The sequence below is a fragment of the Camelus ferus genome, chromosome 9, assembly GCF_009834535.1.
Source record: "Camelus ferus isolate YT-003-E chromosome 9, BCGSAC_Cfer_1.0, whole genome shotgun sequence".
In the NCBI taxonomy this organism is placed as follows: domain Eukaryota; kingdom Metazoa; phylum Chordata; class Mammalia; order Artiodactyla; family Camelidae; genus Camelus; species Camelus ferus.
This window is the reverse complement of record NC_045704.1, coordinates 33338824-33357049: the sequence shown is the minus strand read 5'-3', so window position 1 is coordinate 33357049 and position 18226 is coordinate 33338824. Positions and strand designations below refer to the sequence as shown.

The 18226-nt window shown below is 32.5% G+C and overlaps 1 protein-coding gene across 16 annotated transcripts in view; it reads right to left on the bottom strand.

Moving 5' to 3' along the window:
* CHD9 (chromodomain helicase DNA binding protein 9) overlaps positions 1-18226 on the bottom strand; it is a 208659-nt gene that overhangs the window by 48230 nt on the left and 142203 nt on the right. For all 16 annotated transcript variants that reach the window (XM_006185980.2, XM_014560314.2, XM_032486309.1 and 13 more), the window contains 8 exons: positions 14984-15227; positions 10915-11091; positions 9397-9540; positions 9045-9300; positions 7749-7959; positions 5873-6068; positions 4065-4232; positions 3181-3360 (listed from right to left, as the gene is read on the bottom strand). In XM_006185980.2, the coding sequence (XP_006186042.1) occupies positions 3181-3360; positions 4065-4232; positions 5873-6068; positions 7749-7959; positions 9045-9300; positions 9397-9540; positions 10915-11091; positions 14984-15227 (1576 nt within the window). The remainder of the gene's footprint in view (positions 1-3180; positions 3361-4064; positions 4233-5872; positions 6069-7748; positions 7960-9044; positions 9301-9396; positions 9541-10914; positions 11092-14983; positions 15228-18226) is intronic.

Genomic DNA, 18226 nt, shown 5'->3' with positions numbered 1-18226 from the left:
TAAAAGGAAACAACTAGATTTTTGAAACATATTACTTTATGGTTGCTTACCTTAAAAAACTCTGTGTTACAGTGGATAATCACTTTTATTCAGCTACCAGGTAACTGTTAATAATTAAAATAATTTGCCCGGAAGAAACTATATGTCACAATTAAATGGCTTTAAAAGATTTTAAGAAAAATAATAAATTCACTTTTCAAATAAAAATTTAAATATTTTAAATAATTCCAGATGCTCTTGGTAGCTGACATATAACCTACTTTCAAGATGACTTACAAAATTCTTAAGGTTTCTAACAATGGATTAATGCCTAAAGAAATGAAATGCCTGCTGTGGAGGATGCCATCAAGTACAGGTTTACTAACTACTTTCAAATGTTAAATCTTAATATCCTAGTTCCCCCAAGATATTTTTCTTAAAATGTATTCCTTCAATCACTAAATTTCTTTATTATTTGCAAGGGAAGACTTTAAAATGGTGAAGTCCATCTTCCTCTTCAGAAAGTAGCAGAAAGGTCTTAGGTGCCACAGAGGCCCTTACAAATAAGCAATCTATCTGAAGCTTGACTCATACTATTTTGTTTTTGTAAATTAAGCAATTCAAAGCCTTTTGTTCTACACCAAATTTAAAATCAGATCAGAAACTTTTCTGTTTCTAGGATCTACCTAACTGCCTTTATGAAAATCTCTTAAAACAAGGTTTAGTGGATATAAACACTTATAAATGAAGTTACCAATAATGAGTCTAATTAATGGATATGTACTAGGTCTAATTAGTCTTATTATACACCCTGCTCCATATATATACAGCTTCTTACCAGAAACTCTTTGATAATGCAAAGAGACATGGATTGAATTACATTTATCCAAACCACTGAAAACAACTGTGTATAGCTGAAGTTTTTGGAAATTCCAGGGAAAAGTATAAAATACTATCAACTTTTTTCCTTTGGTGCCATTATACAGTGGTGCCCTATCTCACTATGCCAAACGCCTACTATATGACATTCCCAAACAATTATGGAAATGAAAAAAATTGTAAGACAAGTACAGGCAAACTCTCTGCTCCTCAGCTATAGTGGTAGCTTTTCAATAAGCTCTCTTTTCAAAAGTAGTAATTGTTCCCTGGTCTGAGGGTTTAAAACAAATATTTACGTCTAAAGTATTTCACATTCTTAGAGTACATCTGGTTATGATTAGAGCATACCTGAGTAAAATAATGCTCAAGTAACACTTTATAATAAAGTAGGAAAGGCCAAGCATGAATATTATGCTGTCTTTTATAAGGACAAGAAAAGACTCATAAAGGTTAACTGTCCAAGGTCACTAAGCTTATGAGTCAGATTTCAAACCCTGGTGTTTTGACTTTCCATGATTATTATTATTAACATTATAAATGAGAAAGCATATGCCTCTATTAAAAAAAAATCATGACTAATTTTAGTTCTCAGCTTTATACTTTACTTCTGCAATATTCCTTTTGTTTCCACAATACTACTTTCTTCTGCTTTTTTTCTCTAGTAACTCCCAAATCTGTATCTGTATCCTAGACAACTCCCCTGGACATCTCCACCCAGGTGTTCTGTAAATGGCACAAATATAACAGCTCGAATATTTTATTTTCTTCATACAAACTTCCTTCTCCTGCATTCTCTGTCTTACTTAATGATACCATGACCCTCCTTGAGACAGACAACCACCTTCAAGTCATTTCTGACACCTCCTTCCACAAATTTGTAACTGGTCATCAGTTCTTGTTAATTCAAGTGGATCCCCACTATCCTAGCTCATCTATCACCACAGCCTATGTACACTTCTTATCTGGTCTCTACGCCTCTAGCCCTTCTCATTCCAATCTCATTCTCTACACTGCTATTAAGAGTTAAGTTTCTAAACCAGATCACATTATGTCCATTTTCTGCTTGAAGGGATTTAAAAGCTTTAAAACTGCCTCAGGATCAAGTTCAAATTCCTCAAAATGGAATTTTTTTCGAGCCCTTCACAATTTGGGTCCAACCTCTAACCTTCATTTCTATCTCCATTTAATTTACACTGTGCATCCATAAATGTCTATGTCATATTTCTTTAAATCTTTCTTGTAGTTTAGTAACACATGGCTCATTTCTGTGGCTTTCTCTTTTTGTAACACAATGAAATTCAAACTTCCTTAAAGACTCAGCTCAAATGTTATTTTCTCTGTAAAGGCTTTCCTGATTCTCTGCTCTCCTATTTTATGGACAGTTAATCATTTTCTCCTTTACTTTTTTCAGTGACTATAATTCTTTCACTTTAGTATTCCCATCACTTACTAAAGTACCTGACACAAGATTTCATTAGTCTGCTGAATAAAAAGTTTTCATATGAAAACTGCTATCATTACTTTTGGTGTAGCACTTGGACTACCTGCTGTAAGACAGTCTTTTCCTCCATAAAGATCAAGAAAGACTTCAGGAAAAAAAAAAAAAAAAAAAAAAAAGAAAGACTTCTGGGTTGGAAGTGAAGAGGGGATAAAGGAAGGAAATGTAGAAAGAAATTAAAGTGGAAAGGAGAAAACCTGAATGAATCAGTGCACATGGGACAGAATACTGTAATTAAAAAACTCTTCAGAAGAATGCAACATATAGGTTTACCATATCGCTGTTGGAAAAAAAGGAATATAAATGCAGTTAGGAAACTTTTAAAGTGTTTTTCCCAGATAGGATAGATAGATAGGCAGTTATCAATATTTCCTTTCAAAACACAAATTTCATTTTGCTCTCCCCAAATTTGATTTAAATATTTAAAATGATAATAGAAATCCTCTCTCTCCTTTAAGTAGTTTAAATTATTATAAGTTAACGTAAGATGATTTAACCTTCTACACTATATTATTTATATTTTTGCTATAAGCTCTTTAACTGATAAATCTGATTTCAAATGTTCTACTCTAATTAACACTTATAACTATTTCTAGTTATTACTCTTACTCTATTTCACTAGGATCAGAAAAGTACATGTGAAATTTGGTATGAGAGATCAGAAAAAATGAAGGAAAAGAATCTATTACCTACTTCTTTTGAGAAATTCAGTTTATTTAAACATTAAATAGAAGCTCTGCAAATAATTAGTAAAGAGACAACTAAAATTTTTTTAATAGAGAACATTGCTGGTATACTTATAAAGTACCACTACTCAGCGTTACCTTGGCAAATGTTGACCCACGTCCTTCTGACTCAATTGTAATGGTTTTTGTACGACGTAGTAAAATCTGATCGATATCTTCTTCACAGAATTTAGAGCCCTCATCTTCTTCTTCCATAATGGCACCATAAGCACCTCTTCGAAGCAGATCTTCTATTTCCTTTTTGGAAAGCTGTTGAATCTAAGAGAAAACATTTTGGTAACATTTTTTTTTTAAAGTTCATAGAATGAGAAAGTATTCCTAAAGAATGTCAAAGAACAGAGAAGTTATGCTTAAATTGCATTCAGGGCTTGGGATGTACCTGAGAGAATTCTCTGAAAGAATGCATTGAAGCTGTTGACTCTTTGCTATCTTGAAAATAAGATTTGCCATTTGCCTAAACTGGCTTCAGTTAAAACAAAGCCTATGGGGCAAGTAACTTCTCAAGGTTCATTTTAGTACTAGGGTTCAATAGCTGTGATAAAGCACAAGATACAAATAAGGTAATAATTCTGAGGGGCAGGTAGGCCCAAAACATCATTTATAACAAGATAAAGCCAATGCTAGTAGTTTGGCCCTAAAAATTTATTTTGAAAAACTGTTTATAGAAAAAAATGCAGGAAAATTCACAAATTCTAATTTGCTATGCCATGATACAAACAGCCTAAAAGCAAGAATTTCTACTTTGAAAACACATCTTGGAATTCACAATCATTGAAGCTACTACACAGAAGAAAAGGATTCAAAAAGTATTAACTAAATGTAGTTCTATTCTGAAATTCCTCCTTACATAGAAGCATCTAATTAGTGTTCAGTATGGATCAAAGTTCAATGACATGACCTGAGGTTAAAATTAATGCAAACCGAAGCAGAAAAGCTCCAAGTGAAGAAGAAAATATACATACACCACCAACATTACTTTCTCTTCCACTCATGCTCTGTAACACAGCCTTATCTAGACCCAGTTTCAGACTGGCTCGGTCAAACATCTCTCTCTCATATGAGTTACGAGTTACTAGTCGGTAGACCTTAACTGCTTTATTCTGACCGATTCTGTGGCAACGGGCTTGGGCCTATAAAAAATGAAAAGTTACAGATTCAGTTTATTTTACAAAATAGCACAAAAGGCATTACACGTTAAACTATCCTTCTTTTAAATTGAGCTATAGTCAGTTTACAATGTTGTGTCAATTTCTGGTGTACAGCACAGTTTTTAAGTCACACATGAACATACATATATTCGTTTTCATATTCTTTTTCACTGTGTACTACTACAAGATCTTGACTATATTTCCCTGTGCTATACAGTATAAACTTGTTTATCTATTCTATATATACCTGTCAGTATCTATAAATCTCAAACTACCAGTCTGTCCCTACCCACACCTCTCCCCACTGGCAACCACAAGTCTGTATTCTATGTCTGTGAGTCTGTACACTAAATTGTCTTGATGGAATATAAAAGTATGTGTAAGAATTTTTAGACAATCTTGCTACTGAATTACATATAACCTTTCTCTAGAAATGAAGGTAAAGCTTACCAAGATGAGGAATGATTCCACAATCAGCAATAAGTTAAAATTTAAAGTTATATTTTAGAGACTATAAATCTGTGAAAAATTATTTTTTAAAGAGAGTGTCATTAATACAATTTTTGACAGGAATATAAATTCTAGGAACAGATTATTTTAGCTGTTGGTTTTGAACTTTAATATTAAATTTCTAAATTTTTTTCCACCACATTATCAATGATCTTTTCAATACATTTAGTTAAGCTGCATAATTTTGAGGCAGGTAAAAACCTAAGGTGATTAACTCTGGAGACCTAAATTTTATTTAAACACAGAAAGAACTAATCATCTAATATGTAGACATTTTGGAAGCAGGAAAATCAGAGATTACATTTAGAACTTCATATTTTATCTCAAGTTCCTACTACACTTGAAATTTGTCTGGTAAATTCTAAAATAGATTATACAAATGAGAGGTTAAAACTTTATCTTTTATTAAGCAAGCCAGGTATATTCTCAAGAACAATTCACTATATTTGGTGTCATATCTATTTAAAGTAATAATATATCCCTATCAGTTGCAGTACAACTAATACTACCATGAACAATAAAAGAAGAATTTCTCTTATACTTTGTTCTCTTCTCATACCCTTCCTAGATAACACACCTTCAAACTCTGACTCACTCTGATCACTCATTAATATTTCTATGTTTCTATGAAGTCCAAGTATAGTCTTAATTTATATGTATGCATTAATTTTCTGCATAAAAAGGCATAGTCTGTTGTCTCAATTCTATGCATACTGTATTATATGACAACTGAGAAGATGAAATTAGGATAATCAAGTACTTATTAAAGGAAGTAAAATTCTGAAATTTTAATTACTACAAATAGGTTATTCTTATAGCTTAGGCCTATCTCAAATCTACATAATATATACTTTAAACAATTAAATACTGTATTCAAATAGGTAAACCTTTTCTAGAAGTTGGTATGATACATAATCTAAATAAGTATGTTTTATTATATTTTAATGTCATTAAATTAAAATAAAAATAATTTCATCTATTTTATTTGGCACAGATAAAATTTCTTAGGGAAACATACACGTTAGTTTGTCCATATGAAAATAAACCAAGTGAATTATCAAAGATAGTTACGGGAATTAAAAAAAATTATCTTAGCCAAGGAATTTATTTACCTGAAGGTCATTTTGAGGATTCCAATCAGAATCAAAAATTATACAAGTGTCAGCTGCAGTTAAGTTGATGCCCAACCCACCAGCTCGGGTACACAGAAGAAAGACAAATCGATCTGAATCAGGTTTACTGAATCTATCTATAGCAGCTTGTCGAAGGTTCCCTCTGACTCTTCCATCAATTCGCTCATATAAATATCTATCAAATGAAGTGCAATAAACTTAGATAGATGAACATAATGAAAATGAAGAAATTCTATCAAATGTGACAGACACATATTTATCAGTTTTCCTGCAACATTACATTTACCATAAAATGAAGAAGCAATATTACTCCAACTAGTTTCTATGGTTTTATACTTTTCAGCATTGGTGCTAAATAGGAAACACACAGTAATATGAAGTTACAAAATCTCTGCATTCCTGAATGTGTAGGTAACATACCTTTACAATGAATATACTTACTGATCTCATATAACAAATAACTTTTTTTTTTTTGGCAAGAAGCAGACTTTCATAAAACTCTATACAAGAAGCCTACAAACATTTCTCTCTATCTCAATCATATAATTCTCTCAACTGATACACCTGCTTGTAAACTATTATCTATTAAGGGCAAACTATAATGCTAATTCTTCATAGTCATTACTGCCAAGCAATTAACTTTTAACTTCTTTCATCCTTCCTCATTTAACATAAAACTCAGAAATTGTTAAACATTAATAAAAATCAAATACATAAAAATTTAGGAACTAGAAGAGGAATACACTAACATCTGCCACATCTCTCTGGTTCAAGATATTTTTTTCCACCTACAATTTACTGGAGTCTCAGCAGCAGCTGCACTGTTATCTCTAGTACCTGTAAAACAGGGGTATGACTTCCAATAATGTTACTTTTGACATTAAGGAAATCTGAGGTTTTCCATGAAATTCAACCTAATTCAAATTTATCTTTATCTTATAAAGTTCTTCATGTAAAGACATCAAGAAAAGGAAAGAATGGCTATTTTTAGAATTATTATAATTTAATTCTCTTATTTATAAGATTGAGAATAATACACATTTTGGAATAAGATTAAAGGAAAGGAACACTAACAGTGGAAACAGATAAAATGAAAAATAAAAATAAACTATAAAATCTTTGATAGTATAAACTAGGATAGACAGATCTTTACTTTTCAGTAAGATCAAAATACAGTGAACTAAAATCTACAGCTGAATCTTCAGATTCTCTTATATTAATGTGTTAATATCTAATTGGGTCACTAATGCTCTGATAAATATCCTATGATAAATATCCTATTTATCTAAATACTGATTAGACATTATTTAAGACTATCTTACTGTTACATACCAAAAAAACCCACAAAAAAAAAAAAAACCCAAAACAAAAGCCTACATTAAACAAATCAGAAAAGATTAAAGCATGAGCAAGTCTTATACAGTGTACAATAAGAGTCAAAGTACAGCAAGTGCAGGTTCTAATTATAACAATGAAAAAGTCAGAAAAGGATCTTGAATCATTTTCTTTAATTTTAACAATGGTTATAAATCCACTTAAAATGTCACTACTACAAGGTTTACAATCAAGTAAAATGTACACTAATAAACCCATTTGTATGTCAACAAATACCTGTCAATTTGCAAAGTTTTCTTAATCAGTCACCTTACCCCTGCCTACTACTGCAACATATACAGGTTAGGAAAACATCTAACACATCATCCTAAAGAATCTTTACGCGTAGATTTAAATGGATTCTCATCGATCTTAAGAAGATGTCAGAAAAGCTGGGTTACAGTACAGTGCTGCAAAAACCTTGATAACATATACTTAGCATAATTCATAGTATAATTCAATGGATGTTTGAATGCCTTACCTTTTATGTATAAGATAGTCCTCTAGGATATCAAGGCAGCGTACCATCTGAGAGAAGATGAGCACTTTGTGACCTCCTGCTTTCATTTTGGGAAGCAGTTTATCAATAAGAACCAATTTGCCAGCAGACTGGATCATTGCTTGAAGATGAAAATCAGAAGCAGCTGGATTATATGTATCTCTAAATTCCCCAAGTATTTTCTCCTCAGCACCTATCAAAAAAAATACAAGAATAACTCCCAATTGTTTTCTTTTTAAAACAGTGCTTGTCTGTTTCTGAAACACATTAAAATTTTCTGATGGTAGGTACATTACTGTTGTTCAAATTATTTATGTTTGTGGCGAAATCCCCACCAACCAGCCTGTAGTTCCACTGAGGATATGGACAGTGTCTTAAGCAATTTTTATCTCCCACGAAACCTGGCATACTGTCTTATATAAATTTATCTTAACTAAATGTTTAACAAATGCTATTAGGAAAATACTTAATGAAAACGTGGTTCTAACCTAGATGAGTAAACATGTATTTTTAAATGAACACCTAGTATTTAAACACCAACATAACAGTGATCATCACTGAAAGGTGATGATAATTAACCTGGGTATGTTTATGAGCATCCTGCTGGCCATGAAAGCAAGAACGAAAAAAAAAAAAAAATGAGAAGGGAAGTCAAGTGTAACTTTGATTATAGTTCTTTCAGAGTCTAGGTCAGAATTAAAGGCTCTCTGCCTTCCCCTAGCCCGTATAGCGATTAAAGAGTACCAGGATTGCAAGTGAGTTAGTTACTGAGCTAAGAAATGATTTGTCTTGGATAAAATAGGAGTATATTCCCAGGAATAAATGAAAAGACCCAAATGTACAGAGAGACCACTAGTAGAAAACCTGACAAGACATTAGAAAGTAATGCTATTAGAGCACAAAAACTGAAAGACACTAACCAGGGCACCTGGACTGAAAAGAAACCAGGAAAAAAATGTAAATTCGGAGGCTCAAAGATGGGCTTTGTGTCTTGTACATAAGAAAGATTAAGCGGGAGGAGGAACTATAGGCCAAGTTAGACTGAACACAACAACTCCTGCTTTTGTAACCTGGTGATGCTAATCTGAGACACTGTAATGAAGTAGTTCACACTGTCCCTGATTCTGAAACATTTGTAATCTCTCAGAGCACCAGAGAGAAGAGTTATAGGATCACTGCCTTTCCTTGTAATAGCCAGTACAGCTGCAGTTGTGCTGTTATTTTGTTCGTGAGTATTTGTTAAAAGAAAAGTATTTGTCTGCAATCCTGTTTAGCTACCTTTGATAAGATATGGGTGATTACAGCACTTCCTGAGCTCCATCATGGTATTGACCAAGTTAGGGACATTAGTCTGCCCTGCTCCTTTAGATAAAAACGAAAAGTTCTTCTCCAAAATAGCCCGGTAGTATTTCTTTTGAATGTTAGTCAGTTCTACTTCAATGATGGTTTCTTCTTTAGGTGCCAACTTCTTTTCCACATCTTCTTTCAATCGTCTCAACATCATTGGTTTCAGGATGGCCTGAAGTTTTTGCACCTGCATAAAAAATGATGAAAATATATGTAGCATACATACATATAATTACAATGATAAGAGATTTGATGTACTTATTTATAAAGACCAACAGGATACCTGTTCCTCTGTTTTCAGATCCCCAAATTCTTGCATAAATGTCGATTCAGAAGGAAACCTTAAGGGTTCTAGAAAGTGAAGAAGACTGAACAGTTCTTCAACTGTATTTTGGAGAGGTGTGCCAGTCAAAAGCACCTTGTGTTCCTACATAAAGCAAGAAAAACGTCAGTAACATGTGCTATGGTATTCATGTCAAACAAACACCAAAGTACTAAAATTAGGTGAAAGCTGATGTAGGTTATCACTTGTTGCAGTATTTGAAAAGCAAGTATTTTTCTGACCAAAATTTTCAAGAGTCAACTCAAAATACATCTCTACCCATATATCTTCATTAATTTACTTTCTTAATCCCTTTTTTAAAAAACTCTGTATCATTCTCTTAATACTTTGTCTGCTATTAATTTTTACCTATTGATGGTTTTAAAGGGAAAGTTCTAAATAATTAAGAAGCATATTTTAGGTTTTCTCAAAGAAACACTTTCTAAAGAACAAAGAGGTTATTATTATTGTTTTTTTTGATACTCAACCATTCTTGGTATGGTAATTTATGTACAAAATAGTACTCATTCTTTGTAATTTGGCTGATCATCATCTAACTTTTCACACACATTCTTAAATCATTAATGCTATAATCCAACAATGTTAAGGGCTGATTGGAATATGCATCTAAACTAAACCTGCATTAAAATTAAACATAATAGTAACAGAAAAAAATAAAAATATTTTTAATGATAAAAGTACAAAGTATCATTTAAAATTTGATTTCACAATACCTCTAAATTCCTAAGCTAGATATTTAGATATATATCTGTATGTCTGCACATGTATGAATATATTAGTAAATGGTCTACACAGATCAATACCAATTTGTAAATACTGGAGCAAGGAGTGGAAGAGTAGGGGTAAGCACGGATGAAGAGTAAAAAGGAGCGCTTACAGTGTTTTACTGTATGTAGTTCTATATTTTTGAGTCATTTGTTCAAGTGCCCATGGACTAATTATGTGATGTTAATTAAATCAAAATGTTAAAAAAATTTGATTTGAAAACACACAGTAAAATGATTTTCAAAAATCTTATTTATTAATTTTAACAGATATATGCTAAGTATGCAGAATTGTGTAGAAACTTTATCCCTCTATCACAAAAGATCTGAATAATATTATAACTTTGGTGAAAGGGATTTTTATTGAGGAATTTATGTCTTAAGACTTACGGTTTTATCTTCTTTTCAACACTCTATAGAGGTTTCTTTCTCTCTCTTTTAATTCTAAAAGCCAATTACCAAAGCTTTTTGGAGGAAAGAACTAAAAACTTTAAGTCTTAGAAAATAGATGAGATTTTTTCCCCTTGCTAATTAATTAAAGCAAAATAATCTTAATCATTACAGAGAAATGAGATATATCTGTACTTTAAGATAAAAAAAGGAATACCTTTTCAGCCTTAGCTCTCTGACCTGACTTTTTACCATGTAGCTAAGAAATGGAATTAAGTCATAAAAATGATGCTAAGTTACTTACCAGATTCATGAGTTTCAGACCTTCTAGAAGTTTGCAATTTTTATTTTTTAACCTATGTGCTTCATCAATAATCACACATCGCCATTCAATTGCATTAAGCTCTCCACAGCCTCCAAGAATCATTTCAAAAGTGGTGATGATGGCTTGGAATCTGTAAGCTCCTCGAATGATACGCCCCTAGAAATTTATTACCAAACACAATAATTTGCTAGAATGTCTTGATCACAATTTTTAATTCTTGTCAAATAGCATAAAAATCATTTAATGAGATCTGCTATAAAATATTTTCCAGTGAAAATTTTATATATGAACAGACACTCTCTTAAAATGCTTGAAGCATTTTAGCTTTAAAACTGTATTGGATTTCTGTGTTTTCAAGAATGCTGTTAAAAATTATGCCAGCACAATTATACAATTTATAATTATATCCAAATAGTATTCCTTGATAAAACATTTCATAATTTTTACGAGTTATAATAACAATGTTGGGTCTAAAAAGAAATGGCCATTACAAAATCTAGCCAATGAAATTTCAGTACTAATGTTTATTACTTACATCCATGAGTCCACATATACAATTGCAAATAAGTAGTTAAAACCAAAATTAGCCACTCATGTCATTTATTCAGTGAATATTTATTGTCTACGGGCTACACTCTGTTCTAGTCACTGGAGATAAAGTAGTAAATAAGATAGACCAAAAAAAATATCCAAGTGAAACTTACATTCCAATGACTCAAACATAGGACACAGCCATTAAGGGGGAAAAAAACCCAAATTAAAAACCCCAAGTTAAAAAGTAATAAAGGCCATAGACTAAATTAAAACAGGGATGTGGAAGTATGGGGTTGGAAGTAACCATTCCAATTTTATTTAGAGTGGCTGAGAGGCCATTACTAAGAAGTAACATTGAGCAAAGTCCTGAAGATGAGGGAGGAAGCCATGTTAACATCTAGAGATCTGGATGAGAAAGCATTCTTGGCAGTAGTAGTATGTGTGAAGGCTGTAATTTGGGATTATCTTTGGCAATATTCAAACAATAGCAAGAAAGCCAGAATGGTTGAAATCCAGTGAGAGTGGAGGGGATGAGGCTATACAGGGCCTTGAAAGCTGCGGTAAGGACTCTGGATCTCACTATGGGGCAAGAAGCTATTGGAGGGTTTTGAGGCAAAAAGTGTCATGACTTGATACACATTTTTAAAGAGTTCTTTTGTCTACTGTGGCAAAAATAGTCTGAAAAAGGCCAAGGACAGGATCACAGAAACCAGTTAAGAGGCTATCATAGTAATCCAGGCAAGAGATCATCAATGGAGGTCATGAGAAGGGCTCAGTTCTGGATTTAATTTGAAGGTAGACCCAAGAGGATTTGCTAAATGGATAGGAGTGGAGTGAGATAAAGAGAGAATTCAAGTTTGACTGAACTTTTTGGCTGGAACAACTAGAAGTTGGTGTTGCTATTTACTACAATGAGTAAATGCAGGATTTGGGTTTTGGATATGTTATGTTTGAGATGTTTATTAGATATTCAAGTGGAGTAATTGACTAGGCATTTGTATATGACCCGGGAATTTAGGAAAGAGGTTAGAGTTGGAGATGAAAATTTTGGAGTTTCTAGCAGTATAGATGGTACTTAAGTTATGTGACTGAATGAAATCTCTGATGGAATGAGTATGCATATAAAAGTCTATAGACTGAGCCCTGGGTCACCCCAAGTTTAAATATGGGAAGATAAGAAAGAATCAGTGAAGGGGGGCTCAGAAGGAATAGGTACTGATATAGGACAGTATAAAGTCCTGGAATCCAAGTGAAGAGAATGCTTAAATGGGATTGAAGACTATAAACTATTAGGGATTAGGAGAAATTAAGGGTTAAGAAAGATCATGTGATCTGATTTAGGATTTTAATTTCTATTAACTTAATCACATTAATTTGAGAACAATTCATAACAATTACATACATTGGCCACCAAGCCAAACAATAGCTCCAGTCGAGTATTATTAAAATAAGTATAAAGTACAAGTCTATGGTATTTATACAGCTCTAAAAACCTGCGATACAATGCATTTGGTTAAGGTGACATCATAGTATTGAAGAACAAGGGCTCTTGAATCTAATTGCCTTGAGTTTATTAATCCCAGTTTTGCTCTGTGATTTTGGGGGAAACCATGTAACTTCTCTTTACCTCAGTTTCCTCATTTATAAATGAGGATAATATTTTTACCTATTTACAATCTTGATATTACAAAGATTAAATGAAATACTACTTGTAAACCATTTAGCATACTGCCTGGCACATGGTAAATACTCAATATATCTTTACAGATATTAGTGCTATTACCTGCTACTTTTTCCAAGGCAATTCAGAAAATCACAGTATAATTTTACTATTACTGGAATTTCAAGCTATTTAATAAATGGAAAAGCAGAAGTTAAATATTTAATTAATTTATATTAAAATATATCTGAAAGAGTTAACTCTGAAAGTCATTTCCATATTTAAAGCACAGATCTATTTATCTCATCATATGAGATATCTTTATCTTTTCAAATTTTAAACCCATCACATAACATTCTTCTAGAATGTATAACATTTACCATAAAAATGTGATGTATTAATATATACTATTCAGTTTACAATACATCAGGAAAGTTTCAACTTTCTGGCTATCACATTTATACCAAATTAAAATGAAACATACATTAAAAATCTCTTAAACTTCCAATATTTTAATGGTACTTCTGAAAAATAAGATTGGACTTCACAGTTTATATATAAACTAAAATTCATATAGCTCTAAAATTCTACAAATGTACAATTAAGAATAATAAAACACTGTGGAAGGAAATCAAACTATAACCAAAATAAAGTATCGTAAGCACCAAAGGTGCAAAGGTGATAATTTTCAATAGAACTGAAGAATAAAAGGATTACACAGATGCTTAATTTCATAGAAGTGTAATTGTTTCAACCATAGAATTAGAAGGGAAATGAAGAAGAAATAAAATTAATCAATTTTATTGATTTACAGCCTTAAATAGATAGAAAATCAGTTATAATCAGAAGGCGAAAGTAGAAGTCCACGCACTTTATCTTACTTTAACCTTTATCACATCCCCATGACCTTGGCCATATGTTATAATGCTCCGTACAAAACAGAAGAGTAAATGAAAGAAAATAAAATGTTAAGGAGCTATACTGAGGCAGAGTGCCATAACCTTTTCCAATGAAAAAGTTCAATTTTGTGTGAACTGTGTTTTAATTAATTTAGTTTCTTATTTCTTGATAAAAGTTTTTACCTAAGAAGAGTCATACTGCCACTCATAACTGCAATGTGGCCCTTCATGTTTCTAGTCTTTACTTTCTGCTAGGGAATTCTTTCTCATAATGTTATATCAATTTTATGATGTGTGTTTTTAGCAGAAAAACAGGTAATTCTTTCCTAAAGAGTGAGTGCCCAAAGTAAAATAGGAAATGTGCCTCTAAGATACAGAGGAGAAGAAAACCATCAAAATACCAAAGTAATTAAATAACCACTCCAAAGGGGAGAAAGATACAGAGGTAATCTTGTATCAATACGCAAAGTAAACAAGCCAAATTAAAAAAAAAAAGTCTAATATTAAAATCCATTGAACACATAAGAGAACCTATGGTTTCATCTCAATGGGGATTCAAACCCACGGTGTTCATTTAAGACGTAAATTTTAAAAATGGAGGGGAAAAAACTATAGGATGGTAAGAGACAGTCATTATTTTAAAAATAAATTTCATGTGTATTTGAAAACAATTAGTACAACAATCATTCTAGTTGAAAAACAAAGAATAAAATTAAATTTGTATATTTGTATAAGTCAGCATACTTCCTTACAGTGAACCAGAGCATGAGCTTGGCTACTTTTGTCATTTTTCTCTTTGGCTACCAAAATTTATTATAGAATAAACATGATAAATAAAATCAAACTAAGATCTTAGCAGGCAATTAAAGTAATACATTTGAAAGTAATTAATATGTAATGCTTATTGTTTTCAACCTGACCTTTCAAACAACAAACAAAATCACCAATAACACACCTGTGAGTCCCTGAAGTACATCTCATATTGCTGTATCATCTGTCTGCTAATCAGGCTCCCATGATAAACCACAACATTAATATCAGTCCACGTACGAAATTCTCTCTCCCAGTTTGCAATAGTAGAAAGTGGAGCAATAATCAGGAAAGGTCCTCTTATACCAGTCAGAAGGATTTCGTAGAGGAATGTAATTGATTGAATGGTTTTGCCAAGACCCATTTCATCTGCTAAAATGCAGTTTCGTCTGAAATAAACAAATATATTATCCATGTATATTTGGGTTTTTCTGTATACTATGATGTTTTAAAAGATAAATATACAAAAGTAATCAGAGATCAAGTTAAAATACTTGCATTTACAAAAATATAAAAGTTGCTGAAGTGCAGATTTGGCTAAAGATTATAATTTTATTATAATCCTGCAAAGGGGAAACTATAATAGGTTTTTGTAGCTCCAAAATAAAGGTACCACATGTTAAATATTTGGTTTTCTTAAAAGAATGAAATGGCAAGAGAAAGGCAAACTAAATATATTACTTATTGAGGAAGCATTCTATATCTCAGGAACAGTATGAGGAAATGCGGTACAAAAGAAATAGAACATGTTCCCTGCCTTCCTGGGCCTATTAGAAAAGCAGACATGTGAATAAATAAATAAATAAATAGCCATGCAATGTGCTATTACAGAAGCACAAATGAAGAACTGGTTTTCTTGTAATAGCCTATAATGAAAAAAGAATATGAAAAGGAATATATATATGTACAACTGAATCACTATGCTGTACATCAGAAATTAACACAACATTGTAAATCGACTGTACTTCAATTAAAAAAAAAACTGGTTTTCAACTTTGGCTGTGTATTAGGACAGCCTATGAAACTTGAAAGAAACAGATACCCAGGGCCTTCCCCTACACATTCTGATTCAATGTGTACAGAGTAGGATAAAAGCAACTGTAATTTTTAAAATAAGTTCCACAAATGATTATGAAAAAGGCCAGTTAAGAATCATCAGTATTAAGTTTATAATGGAAGCTTAGAAGAGCAAGCATCAACTCTGGCTAGAATAAACGAGAGAAGACTGCCTTCAGAGAGGAGGTCAGTAATGAGCAGGATTTTGCCAGAGGGCAGAGCAGAAGTATAAAGAACATGATCAACTGGGAGGACATAAGGTGTTTAATATTGTTTAATATATTACTGAGATAGGCAGGGGTCATAAATAAAAGTTAGACATCCTTCTATTACACAGTGGGAGTCACTGAAAATTTTTAAAGAAAATTGATGAGGTTAGGTTTGTACTTGAAGTTTACTCTGGTGCTACTGTGAATATTAGAAGATGAGGTGACTTGAAGTTGGAACAGTAACTGGCAAAGTATCACAATAATGCAGGAAAGAATCAGATGTTTGGACTAACGTAGGAGGGATCAAGAGAAGAAAACTGCTTCTAAAATTACTTGTTAAGTTAGAGGGATTTGGACCTAGTCACCAACCAGATATTATGGAGTGAAGGATGACAGATTTCAGTCTGGGTGACTAAGCTGTGTTATTCTTAACCAAGATGTAAAATATGGAAGAAGAATAAGTCTAGTATGGAGGAAACAGGAAATGATAAGGTTAATTTGGAATCTGTTGTGTTTAAAAAACCATTGAGATAGACATTAAGGTAGCAAGAAGCAGAAATAAATAAGGGTTTGGACTTGAAGGCTTTAGAGATGTTACTGGTAAGTAAAGACATGGGAGGGTGTAGAGTTTGGTTTTGGGAGAACAAACATAATATGAGAAGAGAGCAAAAAACAGAACCATGGGAAAGAAAAAACAACATGGAAAGGGTAGACAGAGGAAGAAGAACCAGCAAAGACTATTGAAAGGACAGTTACAGAGGCATACTGGAAAGCTAGGAGAGTCACACTGTGGAAGCTGCTGGAAGTGAGAATGGGGGAAAATTTTAAGGATGAAAGGAGTAGCAACTACTATCCAATGCAGCAAAGACAGCAAAGGAGGGCTGAAAAATAACTTGTGGATTGGAAAACTAAGCTTCAGAGATGATACAGAATCAACATTCAAACAACAGGTTTAAAGAGAATTGGTGATGAGAAAATGGGACGAGTTCATGCAGGCTACTTTTCCTAGGTATTTGCCTAGGAAGTTACAAAGAGGGATCAGGGTAGCTAGAAGGAAAAACAGAGCCAAGACAAGGTTTACCCTTTTCTTTTTTTTTTATATTATAAATAGGTTAAACCCAAATTTGTCCACAGACTGAAGGCATCATATCAGATAGCTTGAAAGTATAACAGAGAAGGATGATAACTGATCGAAGTGAGGTTCTGAGAAGACTGGATGAGATATGCTTGTAAAGAGTTGAGGTGGTAGCATTAGTCTTGGTCCTGGGGAGGGACCTTTGAACTTCTGATATGAGGAAAGAGGATGGAGATACATTTGTAGGCTCAGGTGTGAGCGCAGGCAAGAATCTGAATGAATTCACCTACTGGCCCTAGGCTTCTCTATGAAGCAGTCATACATATAGAGAGAAGAGGGTAGGGTTGAGATAAAGTACTTGAGGAAAGTGGTGTAAGTTTAAAACAAACAATGGGAAAGGGTACTGATAAGATAGATAATTAACATAAAATTTTGTTAACTATTTCACCAAGGAAGATTTTCTTGGGAAAAATAGTTACATTTAGAAAATATAAACCAGGGGAAAGAGCACTGCATGTGACAACAGGTTCCCCTAACTCCATCTGAGTCTCATGACTCACCATTACTAAGTGTAACAACTCAGAAGAATCATGTGAGAAGTAGAAACACAGAAAAATGATTTTGAATAAGTGTCATAAAATTTTGCTATTACTACTAATAATAGTGCCTTCATTTACTCTTTTGTATATGCTATCAGAATTCCTTCTCTATCACAGTAACAATTTTTACTTCTTTTGCAATTAATTTTCCATCACTCTAAAAAAAAAAAAAAAATCCATGAGATAATATTCCAAAAAGCATTCTGAACAACTTAGAAAATAATAAAAGGGAATTAGTTCACTACTAGGTTCGTACGTTTCGTATTCTGTTCCTTATCAGTTATTGACAATATGCTTCTTTGAAGCCTTATATTACAGACCCATCTAATTCTTATAGATGTAATTGCTCACATCTTACTAATTAGATTCAATTATCAGCATTCAGTAGAATAAGCTGAAAAACATTCTATAACATAGCTGATGTTTTATGATGTTAAGAAAGGTATCTC